Raw genomic sequence first — 22,654 nt, 5'->3', positions numbered from 1 at the left:
ATAGTTGGTAGATGACAGGAGTTATGTACACTGTAAGATAGTTAGCATGAATGTATACCAAAGTCGGTATATAGTTAGCTTTCCTGATTAAATAATAACAAAGTGTCAAGTCCCCAAAGTGAATGTTTAAACAATGTCCTCTTTTAGCGAGATCGGTCAATTTAGCTGTCTATTAAGCTGACTATGCTGCCGCAGGGTAATGGAGCCCAATGTGGTAAATTGCAGCGTGACAGGTTCTATGAGCCGATCATCAGGTATCTAGAGGAATGAGATCATTTCACGAGGGGTGACGGAAAGCAGGTAACGGTCTGAGAATAATGTCGGTGTAGACCCTTATACGGACTTGACATCCAGCATGGGACGTGAAGTCATTCAGTGGTGTGTACTCTTCATCATGAATTTAATACACTGTTGATGCGGCATCTGATAATGTTTGTAATTCAACAGGATATTACCAGCAGTTCTATTAGCGAGTTTGCTTCGTTGACACAATAGTGTCCAATGTTGGTGTGTATACAGGTGTATGCATCGACTAGTGTCCGACAGATTACGGTTAGGTATAATGGGTCTGTCGCTATGGTACTTAGCCTGATGCTATCCTGATACCCAACATGGGAAGTGAAGCAAGACCGTAGTGTGAACTCTTGAAAATTGTTTGAGTTCAATGTTGGTCCTGTGTGACCTCTAACTGTGCTCACGATTTGTCAAGATCCTTGCAATAATTAGATTAACAGGTCTGGTTCACATACTAGATAGTTCATGCTCAGAAAAACCCGAAACAGAAATAGTGCCTTCATGGGCACCAGTTATAGTAAAGAGAGTGCCAGGGAGACGGCACAGTAGTTAATAGATGACTAGAGTTATGTACACTGTAAGATAATTAGCATGAATATATACCAAGGTCTGTATATAGTTAGCTTTCCGATTAAATAATATCAAAGTGTCAGGTCCCCAAGGTGAAAGTTTAAACAAAGTCCTCTTCTAGCGAGATCGGTCAATTTAGCAGTCTATTTGACTGACTATGCTGCCGCAGGGTTTATGGAGCCCAATGTGGTAGATTGCAGCGTGACAGGTTCTATGAGCCGATCGTCAGGTATCTAGAGGAATGAGATCGTTTCACGAGGGGTGACGAAAAGCAGATGCTGGTCTGAGGATAATGTCGGTGTGGACCCGACGCGCGTTTCGTCGTGTTTAGCGGCTCGTCAGGGGGAACTGTCTCCCTCCACTGGTGGAGTTTAAAAATACCGCCCTGACAGCTGATTGGTCAAGTTTTCGGCTGCCATAGAATTAGGGGCTACGGTGGCTCACTCAAGTCAACAATGTGAAGAAGTCACTGTAGTTTAATTGCAGTCATGTATACATGCCCTAATTTTTGGTATTAATTCACGGGTTAGCTTTTGAGATTTGAAACCTTACCGGAACATATTATTACTATTTGTGCGATACAGTCCATAGTAGGTGATGAATAGTGGTGAACATAAGTTCATATTCTTTGTATGTTCTGGTGACTGATGAATTCGGCATCACCTCTTGGAAATGTCATATTTACACATATTGTATCAACATGGTGGTTGATACAGTAAAGTTAAAAAGGATGATCTTTTGATACAGGAATATTATAGCGATCAGTGGTGGAATTCTTCCTTAGAAGTTTAGGAATAATGCCGGTCCATGGTAATATCCTATTATAACATATTGTAACCTCATAGTAAGTAATACAATGAGGTTATCGAAAATGGTCTTTTAATAGAAGGGTATTAAAACAATTTAATGGTGGTGTTCTTCCCTTATATTATAAGGATGTATAAAAGTGTAGAGTGTAAAGGGATATCGTTGAATGAGTGCCCAATTTGTACAGGAGAGCCAGGGAATAAGGGGTGTGATTTGGTGGTGCTTAGTCACCCCAAATTACTGGTGGATGAAAGGGGTATAGTTGAAATCTTCGTTTAGGCCATGGGGGGCAAGGGTTTTGAAGGTGAAAATCCAATGTGATTCTTTTTGTAGTAGGATTTTGTTGAAGTCACCTTTCCTCGGGTTGGGCATTAGTTTTTCAATGGCCTGGAATCGTAGATTGTCACAGATGCCATTGTGGAAGTTAATGATATGTCGTGCTACTGTAGTTGGAGTAACAGTATTTTTGATGGAGTTTATGTGCTGCAGGACCCTCCGTCTAAACTGTTGGTAGGTTTTTCCTATGTACCGGCGGTGGATTAAGGTAAGTGGCTGAAGGGATTTTAAGCCCTTCAGCCCAGCGGGAGGGGGCCATGAGGGAGGGGACGGGACACCTAATAACCCTATAGTGGCAGGAAAATGGGTTTGTTTTAACTGCAATAATTACCTCTCAGGGTTAACTCCACCTCTAGTGGCTGTCTAGAGGGACTTTCGGGTGGTTAGGCGACCAAAACTTGCCTAAATGATGCTGGATGTCCTCACGCTGTGCATGAGGTTATCCAGCATCAATCAAATCCCTATAGAAAAACACTGACATCAGGAGCGGGGGCGGAGCATGACCCAGGGCCAATGGACATCAGCGCTGGATTCAGGTAAGTGACTGAAAGGGTTTTAACCCCTTCATTGAAGCAGGAGGGTGTGCTCAAGGGAGGGGGGCACTGTAAGAACCTATAGTGCTAGGAAAACAGCTTTGTTTTCCTGGCACTATGGAATCTCTTTAAAGTGAATTTCAGAAAAAGCCAAACTGGAAAAGTTCACTTTAAATTCTTATTTTAGTTAATAATCCTCTAAATATTTCTTGGTTTCCAATCAGCTGCTTGTATGAGTTGTTCATACATTGCACTTGTAGCTGCATACACTGTGTTTAACAAAAAAAATAGACCAGTTGTAATATTGCTCTATGGTGCCTACAAAAGATTGTTTGCATTAACTCTAGGCTATATGATTAGTTTTAGAAATGATTGAAAATTCAATTTGCAAAAATGATTAGCTACGAGGAAATGGTCATAATGAGTTTATCAGCATTAGCATGTACTTCTGTTTACAGACTTTAGGAACATGCTTATCTTCAAATTGTTGCAGCAGTTAACAACCAGTATATATGTTTAAAAAATTAGTTTTGCTCCAACTGTGTATCCTGTGTATATGTCTCACAACAGTTCGTATTTTATCACTGTTAAAACTGTGTGAAATGTTAAGTATTAATTGTTTTTATTTGTTTCTATTCGTCACATTTACTTCTACTCAGACATTATAACCGTTTAGTTAAACTGGATAAATATAACGTAGACTGAGTTAAGCAATTGCCACTAGGCACTCTAATGGCGACCGCAGCATCTGGGAGGCACCGGGACTTTTTCTTTTCTTTCTTGGTTTAAAGTTGTTTACTTTTACTCAAAGACTCGTGAATATGTTTTGATTGTTAGCATTGTACCACAGTTAGTTATGACCGCACTTGCAAGACGCTTTGTCTCAACCTACACACATATAAATGATACACTGTTAACTTGCCTAGCAGGCCCTACAAATGTCGACTTAACTGAACTGCTCATATATAGGAACGCTAACCTCATAATTTGTCTAGCATACACTATAACATGAAGCACTCGCTCCGTAGCATCCTGACCCTGCTAATTAAAAACGTAATCCTCTTACGCGACTCACAATACTACATCATCTACACTAGTCTACTGGTATAGCTACCGTTACACATGACACAGCATCTTAACTTTCTTTTATTTCATGATCGGAAAGATAAGCGATGTTATTTTAGTTTAGCTTATTTTATGATATGAATATGCCTGTCACGATTCGGGGAACCCAACACGCTAACACACACACAGACACACACACAGAAAGTGTGCAGTACCGGACCTTAGAGTGGCCGGGCTAAGCACACACAGAATAGTCAGGAGACAAGTCGAGTAAGGGGAACCAGAAAACAGAATAACGAGAAACAAGCCGAGGTCAAAGGGTAGGAGAAAGTCACAAAGTCAGTATAACAAGCCAGAGAGTACGTAACCAGAAAGCACACGTTCAGTATCAATACTATACAGCAAAGACCACAACAGGGCACAGAGAGACAGGAAAGGTAAGTATTTAAATCCTAGCCTGAATCCTGATTGGATAACCTCTAATCAGTATTAACAAACACACGTGGGGGATATCTATACCCCCCACTGTGATTTTTGCGCTGTAGCTTTAACGCCGGGTCACGTGAGTGACCCCGGCGTTTAGATAATAGTGCCGGCTCCCAGCGCGCAGCGTTAGACATGCTGCCGCTGGGAGGAGGAGAGGAGGACGCGAGCGGCGTGTCAAGAGGAGAGGACGCCGCTCGCTTACCGGCGGCGACGGACCGAGGGTGAGTGCTGCGAGAGGATTGCAGCCTCCCCTCACAGCCGCCCGCGGAGCCCTGACAATGCCTAAGTCAGAACAACCGAAACTGTGTAATGCATAACTTAAATATACGCAAAGACTCGTAAATATGTTTTGATTGTTAGCATTGTACCACAATTCGTTATGACCGCACATGCAACACGCTTTGTCTCAACCTACACACATATAAATGATACACTGTTAACTTGCCTAGCATGCCCTACAAACGTTGACTTAACTGAACTGCTTTTATATATGAACGCTAACCTCATAATCTGTCTAGCATACACTATAACATGAAGCACCATGCTTCAATCTGAATCCGCGTCCTCTTCACGTAACTGGGCCAGAGTAGGCTACGGTATGCAAGACCTGCTATTCATCTTGTTTTTGATACACCATAAAATAGGGCACGGCTCTGCCTTACTACGTAGCTAGCACTAGGTAATACTACTCCTGCACGACCATTTACACGAGAAAGGCAACACTCGCTCCGTAGCATCCTGACCCAGCTAATTAAAAAACGCAATTCTATTAAGCGACCCACAATACTACATTGACTACACTAGTCTACTGGTATAGCTACCGTTACACACGACACAGCATCTTAACTTTCTTTTTTATTTCATGATCGGAAAGATAAGCGATGTTATTTTAGTTTAGCTTATTTTATGATATGAATATGAATATGCCTAAGTCAGAACAACCGAAACCGTGTAATGCATAACTTAAACATACAAAAATGTGCAAAGTCATCTTTACCCCTTCCTGTTAAAATGTTTTATACTACGCTGGAGGAGTGCCTTTGGGGTACCTCACAAGCGACTGTATTTTACTTATGCACTTCAAAAATAAAGAATTTAAAAAAAAAAACTGTGTGAAATTGTTCTGCATAGGATGAAAAAATATATAATTTTTGATACACTTTTAAATTATTTCATAATTTTCGATAAGATTTTAAAATTATTTAATATTAAAAATTTTGAAAAATATTTTAAGATTTTTTTATATATTGATATATTTTGGGCTATTTTAATATTTGGGGGAAAACACTTCTTAAAAGTTCATCCAAAATGATTAAACAATTTGAATTTTGCATTAGGCCATGTATATTATCTCCAGTGTAGCTGATGTCTGCTTTTCTTCAATGAGTTTAATTATTAGCTGTTTGTAAGTTTTTTTCTAGCCTTTTAAATTATACACTATTAGTCTTGTGCCTTTGGTTTAAATCCAATTGCAATTCGTCCTAATTTTGCACAATCAGAGGGCTGTCCAAATTCCGTAACAATAAATTGCCATATGACCAAATCATGAAACAAACGAAATGTGGAATGAATAAATTAATAATTTTTTTTGTTTTGTGATTTGTAGTTCTGTCCGTGGTGCAAAAAAAAAAGAAGATGATTGATGGGAAAAAAATTATTGATAGTTATTACATTTTTGGTTTGTCCAACTCTTTTTTCTTGAAGCAACTGCATGTACTGAATTAATCGGAACTAAACCACATGGACAAAACCTAATTTGCCAGAAACAAGATTTTATTGCGGACACATAAATTTGGTCAAACTCATTTTTTTTATTTGCCATACAGTTATATTTTGCTAACTTTTTACCAGTTCTCCAGAGTAGTATCTTTTAGACCGAATACTGCTGCTTAGTATTGCAGAGGTACTAACAATGTTTAATCAGTAAGAACGTTGTAGCGGAGAGCTGATATCCCACAGCTATTCTCCACTGAAGATCCCAGGAAGGCTCAGGAACAAGGCAATAGTAAATCCACAGGCAGAGTTTCCAGCAGGCAAAATAACACAGCAAGATCCCCACAGCAATCCCAATAACTGGACGACACACAGTTTCAGGAACAGAACTGCTGGCTGGTACATCCAGCCTGCCTTTTATTACAACTGTACACAGACAGGCCACACCCAGGGGGAGGCATAAAACAACCAATGGTATCTTGGGTGCAACCCACAGATTCCCTCCCCTTAGCCTGGGAGATAATCCACTTATTGTACAGTTTCAAACATAACTTTTACACAATATCCATAACTTCTATAATATTCGTGCTACAAACATAAAACATGCATTTTCATAATCAGCAGCCTTTAATTAGTAATCCTCTCAAAAATCGTCCCAATCCCTCCAGTAGATCAATAGTTAGTTGGAGGTCCCTTTATGACCGACCGCAAGCACATTTTCCTGCCCAAAACAGTTCCATAGATTTGCGCTGTGCTGCGGTCAATTTCTGGCATAAAAACGTCTAAGTCCCGTTCGAAGTGTGGCCGGCACTTCGACGTTAGTCGAAGTGTCGAAGTGGAGTCGATGGTACGGGTCGGCGATGTTCGGAGTTAAAATGGCCGCCGCCACGTGGCCCTTTGTTCGATGCCGTGCACTTCGATGACTTCGACCGCTTCGACGATTACTTCGGCACTTCGACGGTATCCGAAGTGCCCATTTGAAGTAGCAACACTGCCCTGAGGTAATCCAAGGGCCAGGCACAGTATTTGTCTTTAGGGCCAAGGTAGGGTAGATGAGGGCAATCAACAATACAGGAAGGACAGCCACCATAGGGTTCCGCTACACTGCTCCCCCTTGCCCACAAGCCGGCATACACAGTCTGATCCAACACGGATCGGCTTGGGGATGTCCGGGGCTCACGGATCATTTTTCTAGGTCAGTTTGTCTGGACAACCCGTCAGCATTTCCATTCTGCTTACCCGGTCGGTACTGGATATTAAAGTCAAAGGGCTGCAGCGCCAAACTCCAGCGCAGCAGCCTGGCATTGTCCCCAGCCACCCGGTTCAGCCATACTAACGGGTTGTGATCCGTGAGCAAGGAAAAGGGCTGTCCATACAGATAGGGCTGCAGTTTCTTTAGGGCCCACACCACAGCCAGGCATTCTTTTTCGATGGCGGCGTAGCTTACTTCTCGAGGTAACAGCTTGCGACTGATGTAAGCCACGGGATGTTCTCCGCCATCGGCCCCGACTTGGCTCAGTACTGCTCCCAATCCAAACATAGAAGCGTCTGTGTGAACAAGAAATTGTTTAGTTGGATTAGGAGCTGCCAAGAAAGGGGCATTTATCAGTGCATTTTTCAGGTGTTGGAATGCCTGCTCACACTCCGGGGTCCAGTTTACTTGGCGGGGAAGGTTCTTACGGGTCAGGTCCGTGAGGGGTTTGGCCAGGGCGCTATAATTGGGGACAAACTTCCTGTAATACCCCGCTGTCCCTAGAAACGCTAAAACCTGGGTCTTAGTCCTAGGGGTGGGCCACTGGGCTACGGCCTCTACTTTGGCAGGTTCGGGCTTCTGTTTACCGCACCCCACTCTATGTCCCAGGTACTGCACCTCAGCCATTCCTATACTACACTTAGCCGGCTTCAGGGTCAAACCAGCTTCCCTTATCCTGTCTAGTACAGCTCCTATATGGGCCAAGTGTTCCTGCCACGTATTGCTAAAAATAGCAATATTGTCCAGGTAGGCACAGGTATAGTCCTGGAATCCATCCAGAAGTCGATCTACCATCCTCTGGAAGGTAGCTGGGGCGTTTTTCATCCCAAATGGCATGACCTTAAACTGATACAAGCCAAATGGGGTGACAAAGGCCGACTTCGGGATGGCGTCTGGGGCCAGGGGGATTTGCCAACATCCTTTACATAAGTCAATAGTGGTGAGGTATTGGCCCCTGGCCATTCTGTCTAGTAACTCGTCTATCCGGGGCATAGGATAGGCGTCTGACACGGTTTTCTCATTTAATCTCCTATAGTCCACGCAGAAGCGAGTCGTACCGTCTCGCTTCGGCACAAGGACTACCGGAGAGGCCCATGGGCTATCTGAGGGCTCTATCACCCCCAGTTGGAGCATCTCATCGATCTCCTTGCGCATGTTTTCCCTCACCGCTTTTGGGATGCGGTAGGGGGTCTGGCGCATGGGTAGTTGCCCTGGGGTCTCGACCCGGTGAGTTGCTAGAGGAGTGTATCCAGGTACATTTGAGAAAGTTTCTTGCTTCTCTCGCAACAGCTGCTGTACTTCGATACGCTCCTGTGGACTCAGCCGGTCTCCCAGCGCAACTTCTCCTAAATCCCCAGACAGCCTCCCATCTCCCAGCAGATCTGGAAGGGGAAGGCTGTCACACTCGTCGGAGTTGGGTGCACAAATCGCTGTCACCTCCTCTGAACGTTCCCGGTAGGGCTTTAGCATGTTCACATGGAGCATGCGTCGCCCTCCAGCTCCTGTGCAGGGGCCAATTATGTAAGTGGTGTCACATCTCTGTTCCACGACTTTATAAGGGCCTTGCCAGGCGGCCTGCAGCTTATCATGTCGGACAGGTTTTAAAATTAAAACTTTCTGTCCCACCTGGAAGCTACGGTCTCTGGCGCCCCGAGCATACCATGTACGTTGACGCGTCTGGGCCGCCTGGAGGTTCTCTCCTACTGTCTTAGTTAGGGCCTCCAGTCGGTCCCGAAGTGCCAACACATATGGTATAATGGGGGTACCGTCTGCACTCCGGTCTCCCTCCCAATGTTCTCGGATGAGATCTAGGGGTCCTCTTACCCTCCTCCCAAATAATAACTCAAATGGGGAAAACCCCGTTGATTCCTGAGGCACCTCCCTGTAAGCAAAGAGGAGGTGTGGCAGGAATCGCTCCCAGTCCTTATGGGTCTCAGCAAAGGTTCAGAGCATTTGCTTTAAGGTGCCATTGAACCTTTCACAGAGCCCGTTGGTCTGGGGGTGGTATGGGGCGCTAATAATGGACTTAACATTGCACAGCCTCCAGAGTTGTTGGGTGACCTCTGCAGTAAACTGAGTACCCTGATCCAAGATTATCTCCCTAGGTAACCCTACCCGGGAGAAGATCTGCATCAGGGCCTCCGCCACTGTCTCAGCGTGGATATTTGTCAGGGCCACTGCCTCGGGATATCGGGTAGCGTAGTCTACCACCGTGAGGATGTACCTCTTGCTGGAAGGGCTAGGTTTCTGGAGGGGGCCTATGATATCCACCGCTATTCGGTGGAAGGGTTCCTCAATTATCGGTAGCGGATGCAGTTTTGCTTTCCGCCGGTCTCCCCTCTTCCCCACCCTCTGGCACGTGTCACAGGTATTACAATACTTCCGTACTTCCTGGCTAACTCCCGGCCAAAATAAATTTTGCGTCAGTCGGTATCTGGTCCGACTAACCCCTAAATGCCCAGATAGCGGAATGTCGTGTGCTATCCGCAGCAATTCGGCTCGGTACCTCTGTGGTACCACTAATTGTCTTAACACAATCGGGTCTGACCCATCTACTTGCTTGTCGTACTCCCGGTATAACAGCTGTCCCTCCCATACAAATCTTTCCCCCTCTGCCCCAGGGTGGTCAGAGGTGACTTTATCTCTATATACCTGCAAGGTAGGGTCAGTTATCACCTCTGCTTCAAATTCGTTAGGGGGGGACCAGGGGACACAGTCTAGGGAAGGGGAAGGTTCTCTTACCTGGACCTCCGGCAGTGTGTTGTAGTCCTGGGTGCGGGCCTGTTGTCTGGTGACCACTGGGTGTGCTTCTTCAGTGGTGGTGGGCTGGGGCTCAAAAGCAGATGTGAGCTTTCCCAAATTGTTTCCCAGTACCACCTCTGCGGGTAACTGGGGCATCAACCCCACCTCCACCCTCCCTGACCCCGCTCCCCAATGCAAATGGACGTTGGCAGTGTCCAGCCGGTAGACGGCTCCCCCAGCAACTCTGACTGCTATAGTCCGGTTAGTCTTAGCCTTGTCAGCGACCAAGTGGCTTTTGACCAGGGTTATAGTGGCACCAGAGTCTCGGAGCCCCTGTACTGCTTTTCCCTCCAGGTATACCGTCTGTCTGTGGTGCTGGCGATTATCGTCATGGGCTTGTAGTGGGTTAGCTTCGTGTAGTACCTCCCACTGTTCTATGGTGGTGACAGGAACCACGGAGCCATAAGCAACTGGTGGCTCCCCCTGGTAGTGATGGGCAGCGGCTCTCGGGGGTGGTGGGGGCCCTGGTCGGATCCATGAGGATCGGTCTCGGAGTTGTGGGCACTCTCTTTTGTAATGCCCCCACTTCTGGCAGTGATGACAGGGCCCAGAGCTAGGTTGGCGGAAACGTGGTTGCACAGCAGGTGGTGGTGGTGGTAGCTGTCAGGGTGGTACAGGGGGTCAGTTCGTTCCCCCAAAGGATTTCATCGTTACTTTTGGGGCTACCGGTTTCTGTGACCTGCGCGCATCTAGGTACTCATCCGCCTTCCTAGCCGCCTCTGTGAGGGATGCAGGGTTGCGGTCTCTTACCCACTCCTGTACATTAGTTGTTACCCCATCATAGAATTGTTCCATGAGCAACATTTGTATCACATCTTCCATGGATCGGGCCTTGCTGGCTTGCACCCATCAAAGGGCCTCCCGCTGCAACCTACAAGCCCACTCGGCATGTGAGTCTTTATCTGCCTTTTTCAACTCTCGAAACCGCCTTCGGTATGCCTCTGGTGTTATGGCATACCGGGCCAATATAATCTCCTTTACCCGGCTGTAGTTCCGGATCTCCTCATCTGGTACAGTTCTATAAGCTTCTGCTGCCCTCCCAGACAACCGCCCAGCCAAAATAGGTACCCAATCCTCAGTACTGATCTTATGTAAGGCACACAGTCTTTCAAAATCTTGGAGGAAAGCATCTATGTCTTCCTCCGCCTCCACATAGTTTTTAAACGCTTGGTAAGGAATTTTTGTCTTACCCTCTGTACTGTTGGTATTTGCTGTGTCCCGTACTGTGGATGGTTGTGGCCTTTGGCGCAACATAAATTCTTGCACCTCGGTCATAGTCCTGGAAATAATGTCAAGCGTTGCATTTCCTCCATAAAAGGCCAGTCTACATTGCACTTGCCTTTGAAATTCCTCTTGTTCTAACCCATCCGATGTGTTATGCTGTTCAGGGATTGCCCTGCCCTCGGTTTGATATTCTGCCATGACTTCTGCAATGAGGGTTGCTTTCTTTTTGTTGCTTGCTGCAATCCCTCTTGCTTCCAGTAAGTCCTTTAGCGTGGTTCTTTTAAGCTTAGCATAGTCACTCTCCATCCGTATTCCATTAATCCTTGTTCCCTTGTGAGTCTGGATCCCAGCGCTGCCAACCAATGTAGCGGAGAGCTGATATCCCACAGCTATTCTCCACTGAAGATCCCAGGAAGGCTCAGGAACAAGGCAATAGTAAATCCACAGGCAGAGTTTCCAGCAGGCAAAATAACACAGCAAGATCCCCACAGCAATCCCAATAACTGGACGACACACAGTTTCAGGAACAGAACTGCTGGCTGGTACATCCAGCCTGCCTTTTATTACAACTGTACACAGACAGGCCACACCCAGGGGGAGGCATAAAACAACCAATGGTATCTTGGGTGCAACCCACAGATTCCCTCCCCTTAGCCTGGGAGATAATCCACTTATTGTACAGTTTCAAACATAACTTTTACACAATAGCCATAACTTCTATAATATTCGTGCTACAAACATAAAACATGCATTTTCATAATCAGCAGCCTTTAATTAGTAATCCTCAAAAAAATCGTCCCAATCCCTCCAGTAGATCAATAGTTAGTTGGAGGTCCCTTTATGACAGACCGCAAGCACATTTTCCTGCCCAAAACAGTTCCATAGATTTGAGCTGTGCGGTCGGTCAATTTCTGGCATAAAAACGTCTAAGTCCCGTTCGAAGTGTGGCCGGTACTTCGACGTTAGTCGAAGTGTCGAAGTGGAGTCGATGGTACGGGTCGGCGATGTTCGGAGTTAAAATGGCCGCCGCCACGTGGCCCTTTGTTCGATGCCGTGCACTTCGACGACTTCGACCGCTTCGACGATTACTTCGGCACTTCGACGGTATCCGAAGTGCCCATTTGAAGTAGCAACACTGCCCTGAGGTAATCCAAGGGCCAGGCACAGTATTTGTCTTTAGGGCCAAGGTAGGGTAGATGAGGGCAATCAACAATACAGGAAGGACAGCCACCATAGGGTTCCGCTACAAAAGTATTCTTTAATAGGTCTAAAATAGGTTCACATTTTATAGGTATGAAGAACTTCCTCATTTAGAATTTTATCTCTTCCATAAGATTAAGAAAACACACATGACATTTTTTCACTGCTTCTCTTTAGGTATAGCAGCAGCGACCATCTTCAGCCCCAGTCAGAATGTGTCGGTCCAGGAGGAGCAGCTGCGAGTTGCATTTGATGGAGATGCTGTTCTATTCTCAGATGAGTCTGAACAAATTGTGAAAGAGCACGGCCTGGACATGTTCTTTGAGCATGAAAAAGCTTATGAGAACAAACCTCTGGCACAGGTACTGCTATCACACGACCAATGCATATGTCACATGACATACTCTACTACCAAACTAACAGAGTTTGGGGATTCTTTCTAGATTTATATTTAGCTACTTCGGGAACAATAAGCACTACTTACACTGAACCTTAATTACTGAACTTTACATCTCCTCATAAAAGTAATATTTCTTACATTATGTAAGTTGGCTTATATGAACCACATATAGGTAGGTTTAGTCAATCACAATAATTACATGCATGCATTTTACATTGAGCTAATACAGCTAAACAGTAAGCTGTGTATTTAAACTTTAGGGTTTAGTTACTATATGGTGAATTTTGTTACACACAAAACTGAATTTCAATATACAGGCCAATATTTATAGAGAATCCTCAAACCTGACTATTTGTCCAGCTTTGCTAATTTGGAAAGTATTTTGCATGCCCATATTCATTTCTTCACTGTGTATTTTGTTTCCATGTGTTTATTTGTACTAGAAAGTGAAATACTAACTCTAAAGATGCAGACATGTGTAGCGCAATTGTCGATTTATATATCAGTTCTCCCCCAGTTTATTGAATAAACTCAATCCAAATATTACTAATCATGTTTTATTTTTTGTTTTGCAAAAGCTGTATTCTATAAGCAGCTTTGGAGGTATGAAATCTAGATGGGTGGTCGGGCCCTGAGGGAACGTCACCAATTATGTGGCTTGCATCACTGGTGATATCTGGCCTGCCCAGAAATATGATGGATTTGCCCACTGAAGGGGCCTATCTGTCCAGCTTCCAACATACTTGGCCTTGCAGAGAGCCCTGCTAAAGCTCTCTCTACAGGGCCCTATAACCTGTTCAATGTGCAAACACATCTAATGATGCACTCTTGTGGTTTTGCCTCAGGAAAGTTTCATGGTGTATTCAGATGCGAGACACCAGCATACAAAAAGTAGGACTGTTGGAGGGCCTAATATATTTTAGCTGGGTAGTCCTGTTTATCTGTGTTCCTTTTGTGTTTATAATTATATCTTATAGCAAAATCTGGCTCAAATTTGATTTGTTTTTATAAAAAAAACATTAAAACAAAGTAAAATATAGTGAAGCAAAACAAAATGACAATTTCCATTTTTCAGGGAAAAAAAATAATTGGAAAAATACTTACTTGGAACCAGACAATAAAACCATATCAATGGGGAATGGTGGTCAATATAAGAAATCAGTCTGTCAGGATTGGTCCTCAGATGAAAGTACTAAAGTGAAAGAGAGATCTGTTTAAACAATAATGTCAAGGGGTCTATAAAATTTCAGTAGAAGATTAAAAAACTACTATATATAACAATTCGGAAAGCAGTTTTCGTCTGCTGATCATAGATAAAGAATCAAACAATTCTAGAGAGATTAAAAAGAGAGTTGCAGAGGCTGTAAATAAGTGGCCTGCTTACGGCCCCAACAGAGAGGGAGGCAATGTCCTTCTGATACCAAATGCCCTTGTACTAATGTAACCTGGCCCCAAACAATGATGGTTCGGCAAGGTAGCAGAAGGATGTGAGAATTTAAGAATTTTGACAGTTTGATAACAAATACATACATATACAGTGAAAAGAATATAGTTTACTAAATGCCTGCAGTTTAAACCAGTGAGTCTTAACTGCTAAGTCAGACCCCAGGAAACTAAATTGTATAATGTACTGCCTTCCCAAAACAGAGATCTCATTAACACTGCTAAGAATCTGGTAAATGTGTTTTGCAAACGTTTGGTTTATTAAATATCACATTATAGTTCAATAATTTATTTGTTATTTATTTATGAGCTAATTATACAACTGCAGAATGGTGCATCAGGCAAGTTCCATATATAATTAATATAATTTGCTCCCAAGTTATACCCATAAACTAGTACAGAAATGGTCAACCATTTCAACCAGACAGTGGTCAACCAGTTTATGGAGAATCAATCTTTTTAGCTATCAGGGCCAGATTAAGAGCCCAGTGGGTCTGGTGCTGACAATTATGATGGGACTAATTACAGAATCTTATTGACCAAAAACACAGAAACAGTCCTACCTCCCAAGCATCATGTATCTGATGGAGATGGTGCTAGAGGGAAACTCATGGGATGCAGCTATGAGAAAACATACCCTATGCTAATCTCACACTTTCACCTTTCAAGTAAATCCATACCCCCTAACAGCAGTGTCCAGTGAAGCATGAAGTCTATGGACAGGATAAAAGGGTGGGCCACTGACGCGAATCACGTAACCAGAACTGCCAAAAGGGGAGAACATACCCAAAAAGGGGGCATGTCTGTCCAAAGAATTTGAAGGACAATCTGGCATGAATGCATGCCAGGCTGCCTGCCAGTCATGCATGCTGGCCAACTAAGGGCATACTATGCAGACAGCACCCTGAGCTTGGCGTAAACATGTCTAATGATGCACTCGCTCCACTCTTTCTAAGAATTTTCAAAAGTAACTTAATAGATAAACTTCAGCTTACACTGGTGAATAACTCTCAAATTTTAAACGATGAGACCGGATATGTGTACCATAACCACTGAATCACTGCGAGAATAACCGCCACCTGAGGTTAAAGTGTAAATAGTAAGTGTGTCTATTGAATAATCAATAGTAATAGCAGGACTCTGTGGAGATAGTTATTAAAGCGGCACTGTCATGCCGAACTTACCTTTCCTCAATCTCTTCCTCTTCTACCCCTCTCTCAGGATCTGTTCTTCTTTTCTTCCTGTCTCCTTTAGTTTTCTTTAAAACCATAAGACAAAGTAGGGACTCTTTGTCTTATGGGATTCCTCCGCTTGACCAGCTCTGACCAGCGGAGGAGCAAAGTGTGCTTCATTTCCGCTGGTCAGAGCAATTTTCCCATGATCCCTAGGTTTCCTCCCTGTTCCCACAATGCTTCCTGTCAGTATTGCCAAACGTCCTGTCACTTAGACAGAACGCCGGCAAAACTGCCGAATTGCATCCTAACAGAATTCTCCATTGGTGTTAGGATGCAATTCGGTACTTTGTTTGTATCGGAATTTCATTCTAATGAATGAAACTCCGATCCTATTCATTGCCGCGGCTGCATCTTGCAGCCGCTTAGTAGATAACTCCCTAATTCCCACGGTATCAGGGAGCTATCTACTAAAAGGCTGAAAGACCTGAATTGGTCTTTCAGCCAACTTTACTAATACTAAGTAAAGATTACTTAGTATTAGTAAATAATATGCCCCTACTCGCTATACCGCGAGTAGGGGCATGTCTAGTAAGCAGTGAGCAGCCTGTGGCTGCTCACTGTAAAAAACAAAAAACAAAAAAAACAAACAATAAACACCCCCCTCCCCTGCGCGGTGGGTGGGGGCCCTAATAAAACAATAAGGGGGGGGGACCTACTGTCCTCCCCCCCGGCCCCCACCCCTGCGCGGTGGGTGGGGGCCCTAATAAAACAATAAGGGGGGGGGACCTACTGTCCTCCCCCCCGGCCCCCACCCCTGAGCGGTGGGTGGGGGCCCTAATAAAACAATAAGGGGGGGGGGACCTACTGTCCTCCCCCCCGGCCCCCACCCCTGAGCGGTGGGTGGGGGCCCTAATAAAACAATAAGGGGGGGGGACCTACTGTCCTCCCCCCCGGCCCCCACCCCTGAGCGGTGGGTGGGGGCCCTAATAAAACAATAAGGGGGGGGGAGACCTACTGTCCTCCCCCCCGGCCCCCACCCCTGCGCGCAAGGGTGGGGGCCAGGGGGGGAGGACAGTAGGTCCCCCCCCCTTATTGTTTTATTAGGGCCCCCACCCACCGCTCAGGGGTGGGGGCCGGGGGGGAGGACAGTAGGTCCCCCCCCTTATTGTTTTATTAGGGCCCCCACCCACCGCTCAGGGGTGGGGGCCGGGGGGGAGGACAGTAGGTCCCCCCCCCTTATTGTTTTATTAGGGCCCCCACCCACCGCTCAGGGGTGGGGGCCGGGGGGGAGGACAGTAGGTCCCCCCCCTTATTGTTTTATTAGGGCCCCCACCCACCGCGCAGGGGTGGGGGCCAGGGGGGGAGGACAATAGGTCCCCCCCCCCCTTATTGTTTTATTAGGGCCCCCACCCACCGCGCAGGGGTGGGGGCCAGGGGGGGAGGACAATAGGTCCCCCCCCCCTTATTGTTTTATTAGGGCCCCCACCCACCGCGCAGGGGTGGGGGCCAGGGGGGGAGGACAATAGGTCCCCCCCCCCTTATTGTTTTATTAGGGCCCCCACCCACCGCGCAGGGGTGGGGGCCAGGGGGGGAGGACAATAGGTCCCCCCCCTTATTGTTTTTATTAGGGCCCCCACCCACCGCGCAGGGGTGGGGGCCAGGGGGGGAGGACAATAGGTCCCCCCCCTTATTGTTTTTATTAGGGCCCCCACCCACCGCTCAGGGGTGGGGGCCGGGGGGGAGGACAGAAGGTCCCCCCCCCCTTATTGTTTTATTAGGGCCCCCACCCACCGCGCAGGGGTGGGGGCCGTGGGGGGGGGACAGTAGGTCCCCCCCTTATTACCATTTTTTTTTTTTTTACAGTGAGCAGCCACAGGCTGCTCACTGTTTAGTGGACATGCCCCTACTCGCGGTATAGCGAGTAGGGGTATTGGGGAGATTTTAATCTCCCTTGTCCTATTATGGGGGTCATATTGACCCCCATAGAGTGAGGGGGGACATGGGGGGCTTAGGAAGTGGCGATGAGCACTGCTCCCTGCCGCTTCTATAGTTACATATTACAAGGAGGGAGCTGCACGCCGGTAGCTCCCTCCTTGTAATAAACTGAACGAACAAACTAACACTGATACACAGTGTTAGTTTGTTCGTCTGATTTTTTCTATTCATTCATTCGTCTGTCTGATGAATGAATGAATAGATGAAATTCCCGTTCGCATGTCCAGGTGTTTCACTGGGCATGTGCGGGAATCTCACAGTCTGTGTAGTGTGGGTAGATGACGTGTCCCACAGGGACTTCACCTACCCACACAAAGATGGCGGCGCCCTGAATAAAGATCGGGGCAGAAGATAAAGAATTAAAAAGAGGTAATGTGGGGGGCTTAGGGGCATTTGGGGGTGACTAGGGGGTCGATTGGATGTAGTGGAGGCGGGAGGGGGGTTAAAAAAAAACGGGATTCGGCATGACAGTGCCGCTTTAAGGCAATATGAGTTCACAAAATAGCAATATTGTGTAACAAATGTCTCAGCTTTTTGTATCTTTTCTTCCCATATGTGGGCAAGAAAAATGAAACAATAGCTGAATAAAATTAATCTAGTAAAGGTTTAACCACATATGTTTAACCAGTACACTGAAAAAATAAATGAATTTTGGGAAAGATATGTATTATCCCACTGTAGTAGAAAAACTGTGTCAATTATATGTGCAGCCGACAGATTGCTTCAAGTAAAAAAAAAAATTTTTATTAGCAATAAATCACTGTCAATAACTAACACATAAAATATAAAAGACAATAAAAATTCCCAAGTTTGGAGAGCAGCTTCTGTCAAATTAAAGTTTTGAGTGTCCAAAGGATGTTAAAAATCTCTCTCACCGGCCGGATGAAATCAGATCTGGACCTCTTCGTGTTGCAGACAGACTTGCTGACAGCCGTGTGTGTTCCACTGCAGCTCAGATTTGTGTTCCAGCTCACTCTCCTGCTCACTCTCTTGGGAATCGGAATAGAATGCCGCCTTACGCGTTTCGTGATCGTAGTATCACTTCATCAGAGGATGGCATTCTCGGTTCTCTCTTTTGTTAAATACACTCTTTCTAAGGACTGTTTCGTAGCAGTCACATGTACACTTGTCTCCTTACATTCTTACTAGCAGGCAGAAGCTCCTGTTATATAGTCTTGGACAGAGAAAAGGTGTATGTAGTGAGTGTAGAAGAAAGGGAACATGCCACAGTGTTAGAGAGACCAAAGTCAGCATTACCTGAACTAATTTAATTGTCAACCAGTTCACACAAGTTTTGTTCCTCTACATCCCTCTTAAGTTTCCATACTTAAGCAAGAGTATTGGAAAAGTAGTAAGGGTTGCCACTTTTCTTGAAAAAAAAATACTGGCCTTACTAATTTGCATAATACATTTTGTATGTTTGACAACCCATGATGTAAATCCCAAGGAGTGACCAAGAGAATTCAGTAATATCACCAAAAACTACTGACAGTTTGATTCTACTGTATATATGAATTGCTCCCAGTGTCCCTATGTATCAGTGTCCCCACGTCTCTCAGTGTCCCCTAATCTCCCAGTGTCTCAGTGTCCCCTGTCTTTCAGTATCCCCTAATATCCCAGTGTCCCCTAGTGTCTGTGTCCCCAGTGTCCCCTATGTATCACGGTGTCCCCTGTGTATCACAGTGTCTCTGTGGCCCATGTCTCCCAGTGTCCCCTTGTGTCTCAAAGTCGCCCAGTTCCCCCATGTCTCTCCCAGTGTCCCCATGTCTCTGTGTCCCCACGTCTCCCAGTGTCCCCATGTCACTAGGGGATACTGAGACATTGGGACACTGTGAGACATGGGGACACTGAGACACTAGGGGACACTGGGAGACCTGGGGACAAAGAAACTGGGGGAGACATGGGGACACTTGGTGACTTTGAGACACAACGGGACACTGGGAGACATGGGGCACTCAGACACTGTGATACATAGGGGACACTGGAAACTTGATAAAGACCTGTACAGGTCAAAACGTTGCGGTGTCCAATAAACCTGCTTAAATCTATCACAGTGAGTGCCTGAGATTTTTTCTTTTATACTAGGGGACACTGGGAGACTAGGGGACTCTCTGAGACTAGGAAACACTGAGACACCAGGGACACTGGCACACTACGAACACTGAGAGACATCAGGGACACTGGGAGACATGGGGACACTGAGACACTAGCTGAGAGAAATGGGGACACTGGAAGTGCCCCATGTCTCGCAGGTATTAGTCTCCCTGTGTCCCCTAGGGGCACTGGGAGTCTAGGGACACAGAGACACTAAGGACACTGGGACACATGGGGACACTGAGACACTAAGGACACTGGCTGGGAGACATGGGGACACAGAGACTAGAGCCACTGGGAGACATGTTTCCCCTAGTGTCTCAGTGTCCACAGGTCTCCCAGTGTCTGTGTCTCCATGTCTCCCTACAGCCTTTCCCCCATCCCTCACTTACCTGAGCTGTAGGCTGTCTCTGCAGGCTCAGAGCTGCTGTCTGGACTCCCTGTGCAGAGCTGCTTCCCCCCGGATCAGTTTGTAGAGAGAGGCAGGGAGGGAGATGCTGTAACTTCTTATTCCTGCCTCTCTCACACACACATTGACCCCTACTAGCCGGTGCTGGTATTGCAGAATAATCTCTGTTTATACTGAGACTGACATTTGTATTGCCGGTATTACTGCAATACCGGCACCGGCTAGGCAGCCTCAAATACCGGAGAAATACCTGCCGGGTGGCAACCCTAAGAGTAGTGTGTAAAAAGTTTTTTTTTTTTTTTTTTTTAAATCAATGGGCCTATTCCATGGGCATGGGCCTGGAGCTGCAGCTTCATCAGCCCCTATGTTAATCCGGTCCGGTTAGCTAGATGTGAGAAAATTAAAATCCTTTGATATACAAAAAGCCTTTTACAGTTGAAATTAGAGGTTTAGAAAGCACTTCAGCAAGTAGGGATATAATATGCATAAGTCAGCTAATCTTCAGGTTCTTGAAGAAATTACCCAAGTAAAAGGCTGACATTTAAATGTATGATCTCTTGCTATTTAATTTTCTTATCTGTTTTGTAGCCATGTTACAGGTTGTTGTGTTTTTTTTTTTCTAAAGGGGCCTTTGAAATGTTTTCTGGAAGCACTAGGAAGGTTACAGAAGAAGTTTTACCTCAAAGGAATGAGAATGAACTGTCCCATCCGAACGTATCTGGTTACAGCACGCAGTGCAGCTAGTTCTGGGGCACGTGCCCTGAAGACACTACGAAGCTGGGGTCTTGAAACAGATGAGGCACTTTTCTTGGCTGGAGCCCCAAAAGGTCCCTTATTGGAGAAAATCCGTCCTCATATCTTCTTTGATGACCAGATGTTCCATGTGGAGGGAGCTCAAGAGATGGGGACAATAGCAGCTCATGTACCATATGGAGTAGCACAGAGGCATAGACACAAGCCTGTTCAAAACACCAAATGAAGTTAATTTAACAATTCTTTTAAGGCAACTTTCTATTCTGACAGGATTAACCTGATCTATATGTGTATTTTTGTTTAACATACATATGCCACTTTGAACGTTGCCTTCACACTTTGTTTACACAGCTCATAGATTTAATATGAAGCTGTGTGCTCATGATCACATCCAGTGGCTATGGTCTGTGGATACCTTTAGTAATGTTATAAATTGAAAGGTTAGGGCTCTGTGATCTGACTTACACTGTGTTCTTCATCCATTAAATTGCCATTGTCCACTCTGCACCTCCATATACTATATGGTATGGGAGGCCATGAGTTTGCTTCTTTTTACTGAACCAGCTGTATTTTTTAAATGGATGAATGTGAAGCTATACATTCTTAAATGTAACTGTTTTTCAGTAGGTATATAGGTGTTTAATTCAATTGATTAATAGAGCTCCTCTCTGATAAAGCTAAACTAAGGTAAATAATTTCTACTTGACCCCTTTCTGAGTATTAACCTACATACTTTCCTTTCACCTTGTTGTGTTCTTACATGGACTTGGGATTGGATACATTGGTTTGGAGAATATACTAGATATTTGCACATAACAAAGATTGTTATCTAAAAACACATTAGCTATTATTGATATATAATATAGTGAAAATCAAATTGCTATTTTATTTTTAAGTATTGTTCAATATTTATTGCATTGGTCTTTATCTAAACTGTCAGCCAGAAAAGGTTTACCTGAATTTCTGAATTACATCAAATACAATTCAGCACAGAATATACTGTAACAATCTCCACAAAATATATCAAATGTCAGTTTACAAGGTTCCCATTCCCATTGTAGGTTTAAAATGGATGCTCCAGACAGCTGATTGTATGACTATGTATACATATTTGAAGCCATCTTTTTAATTTTTATATGAACAACACTCAAATGCTGCATGATCAAATTACATTTTATCACTTTTAAGGTATGTGGAATGAAAAGAGAAAATAAAATGTCAGTGATGTTGTTTGCTAAGACAGGCTTGCTGTGTCCTGTCTTGTTAAAAAGTATGTCTTGTTCCACTTTGAATATCTTGCTGTGTTTTGTGCCTTTGTATAACTGAGAATGTATAATGGGGCTTTAGGGACGTCTGATTCTGCTACCTGTACTTTTGTGAATGTAACAGATGGAATGTATTGATATATTTTACTGTATGTAATAAAATAAAATACATTTTGGCTGATATTTTGTGTTTTTTCATGAGAGTGAAGATAATTTATTTTAGATTGAATGGTATTCTAGACCAGTGTTTCTCAACCTTTCAAGGAGAAGTACCCCTGCAGGTCTAAAAAATGTTTTCTAAGTACCCCTGCCTTGAGAAAGTTATTTCTATTGATGTAAATTCCAAATGAAACATGTAGAGACAGATATTTAAGTTAATACGATATTGGAGAACAAGCCTGATTAAAGGTAGTAAAGCACATTTTAAAAATAAATATGACATAATGTGTATGTTAGGAGTAGTGATGTCCCAAACGGTTCGCTGGCGAATAGTTCCCGGCGAACATAGCATGTTCGCGTTCGCCACTGTGGGCGAACACATGCGAACACATCCGCCCCCTATTCTTTATCATTGAGTAAACTCTGTACCTCACAGTCAGCAGACACATTCCAGCCAATCAGCAGCACACCATCCCTAGCAGACCCTCCTACCTACTGGACAGCATCCATTTTAGATTCATTCGGAAGCTGCAACCATTTTATTTTTATTTTTCAATTTATTTTATTTTTATTTTTTTTAGTGCATATAAATGTTACAAGCAGATACTCCCCCCCGACACTCTGTGTTACTGCAGATACTCCCTCCAGACACCCTGTGTTACTGCAGATACTCCCTCCA

General features: G+C 44.8%; 1 protein-coding gene across 1 annotated transcript in view; it reads left to right on the top strand.

The window, feature by feature from the left end:
• Positions 1 to 21,997, top strand: part of NT5C1A (5'-nucleotidase, cytosolic IA) — a 78,511-nt gene extending 56,514 nt beyond the window's left edge. Inside the window, exons 5-6 of the mRNA XM_063455388.1 lie at positions 12,460 to 12,644; positions 20,424 to 21,997. Coding sequence (XP_063311458.1) covers positions 12,460 to 12,644; positions 20,424 to 20,777 — 539 coding nt within the window. The 3' untranslated portion in view covers positions 20,778 to 21,997. The remainder of the gene's footprint in view (positions 1 to 12,459; positions 12,645 to 20,423) is intronic.
• The last annotated feature ends 657 nt before the right edge of the window (positions 21,998 to 22,654 follow it).

The sequence above is a fragment of the Pelobates fuscus genome, chromosome 1 (genome assembly GCF_036172605.1).
Source record: "Pelobates fuscus isolate aPelFus1 chromosome 1, aPelFus1.pri, whole genome shotgun sequence".
In the NCBI taxonomy this organism is placed as follows: domain Eukaryota; kingdom Metazoa; phylum Chordata; class Amphibia; order Anura; family Pelobatidae; genus Pelobates; species Pelobates fuscus.
Note: the sequence above shows the minus strand (reverse complement) of the source record. Positions and strands in the feature narration are given on the sequence as shown.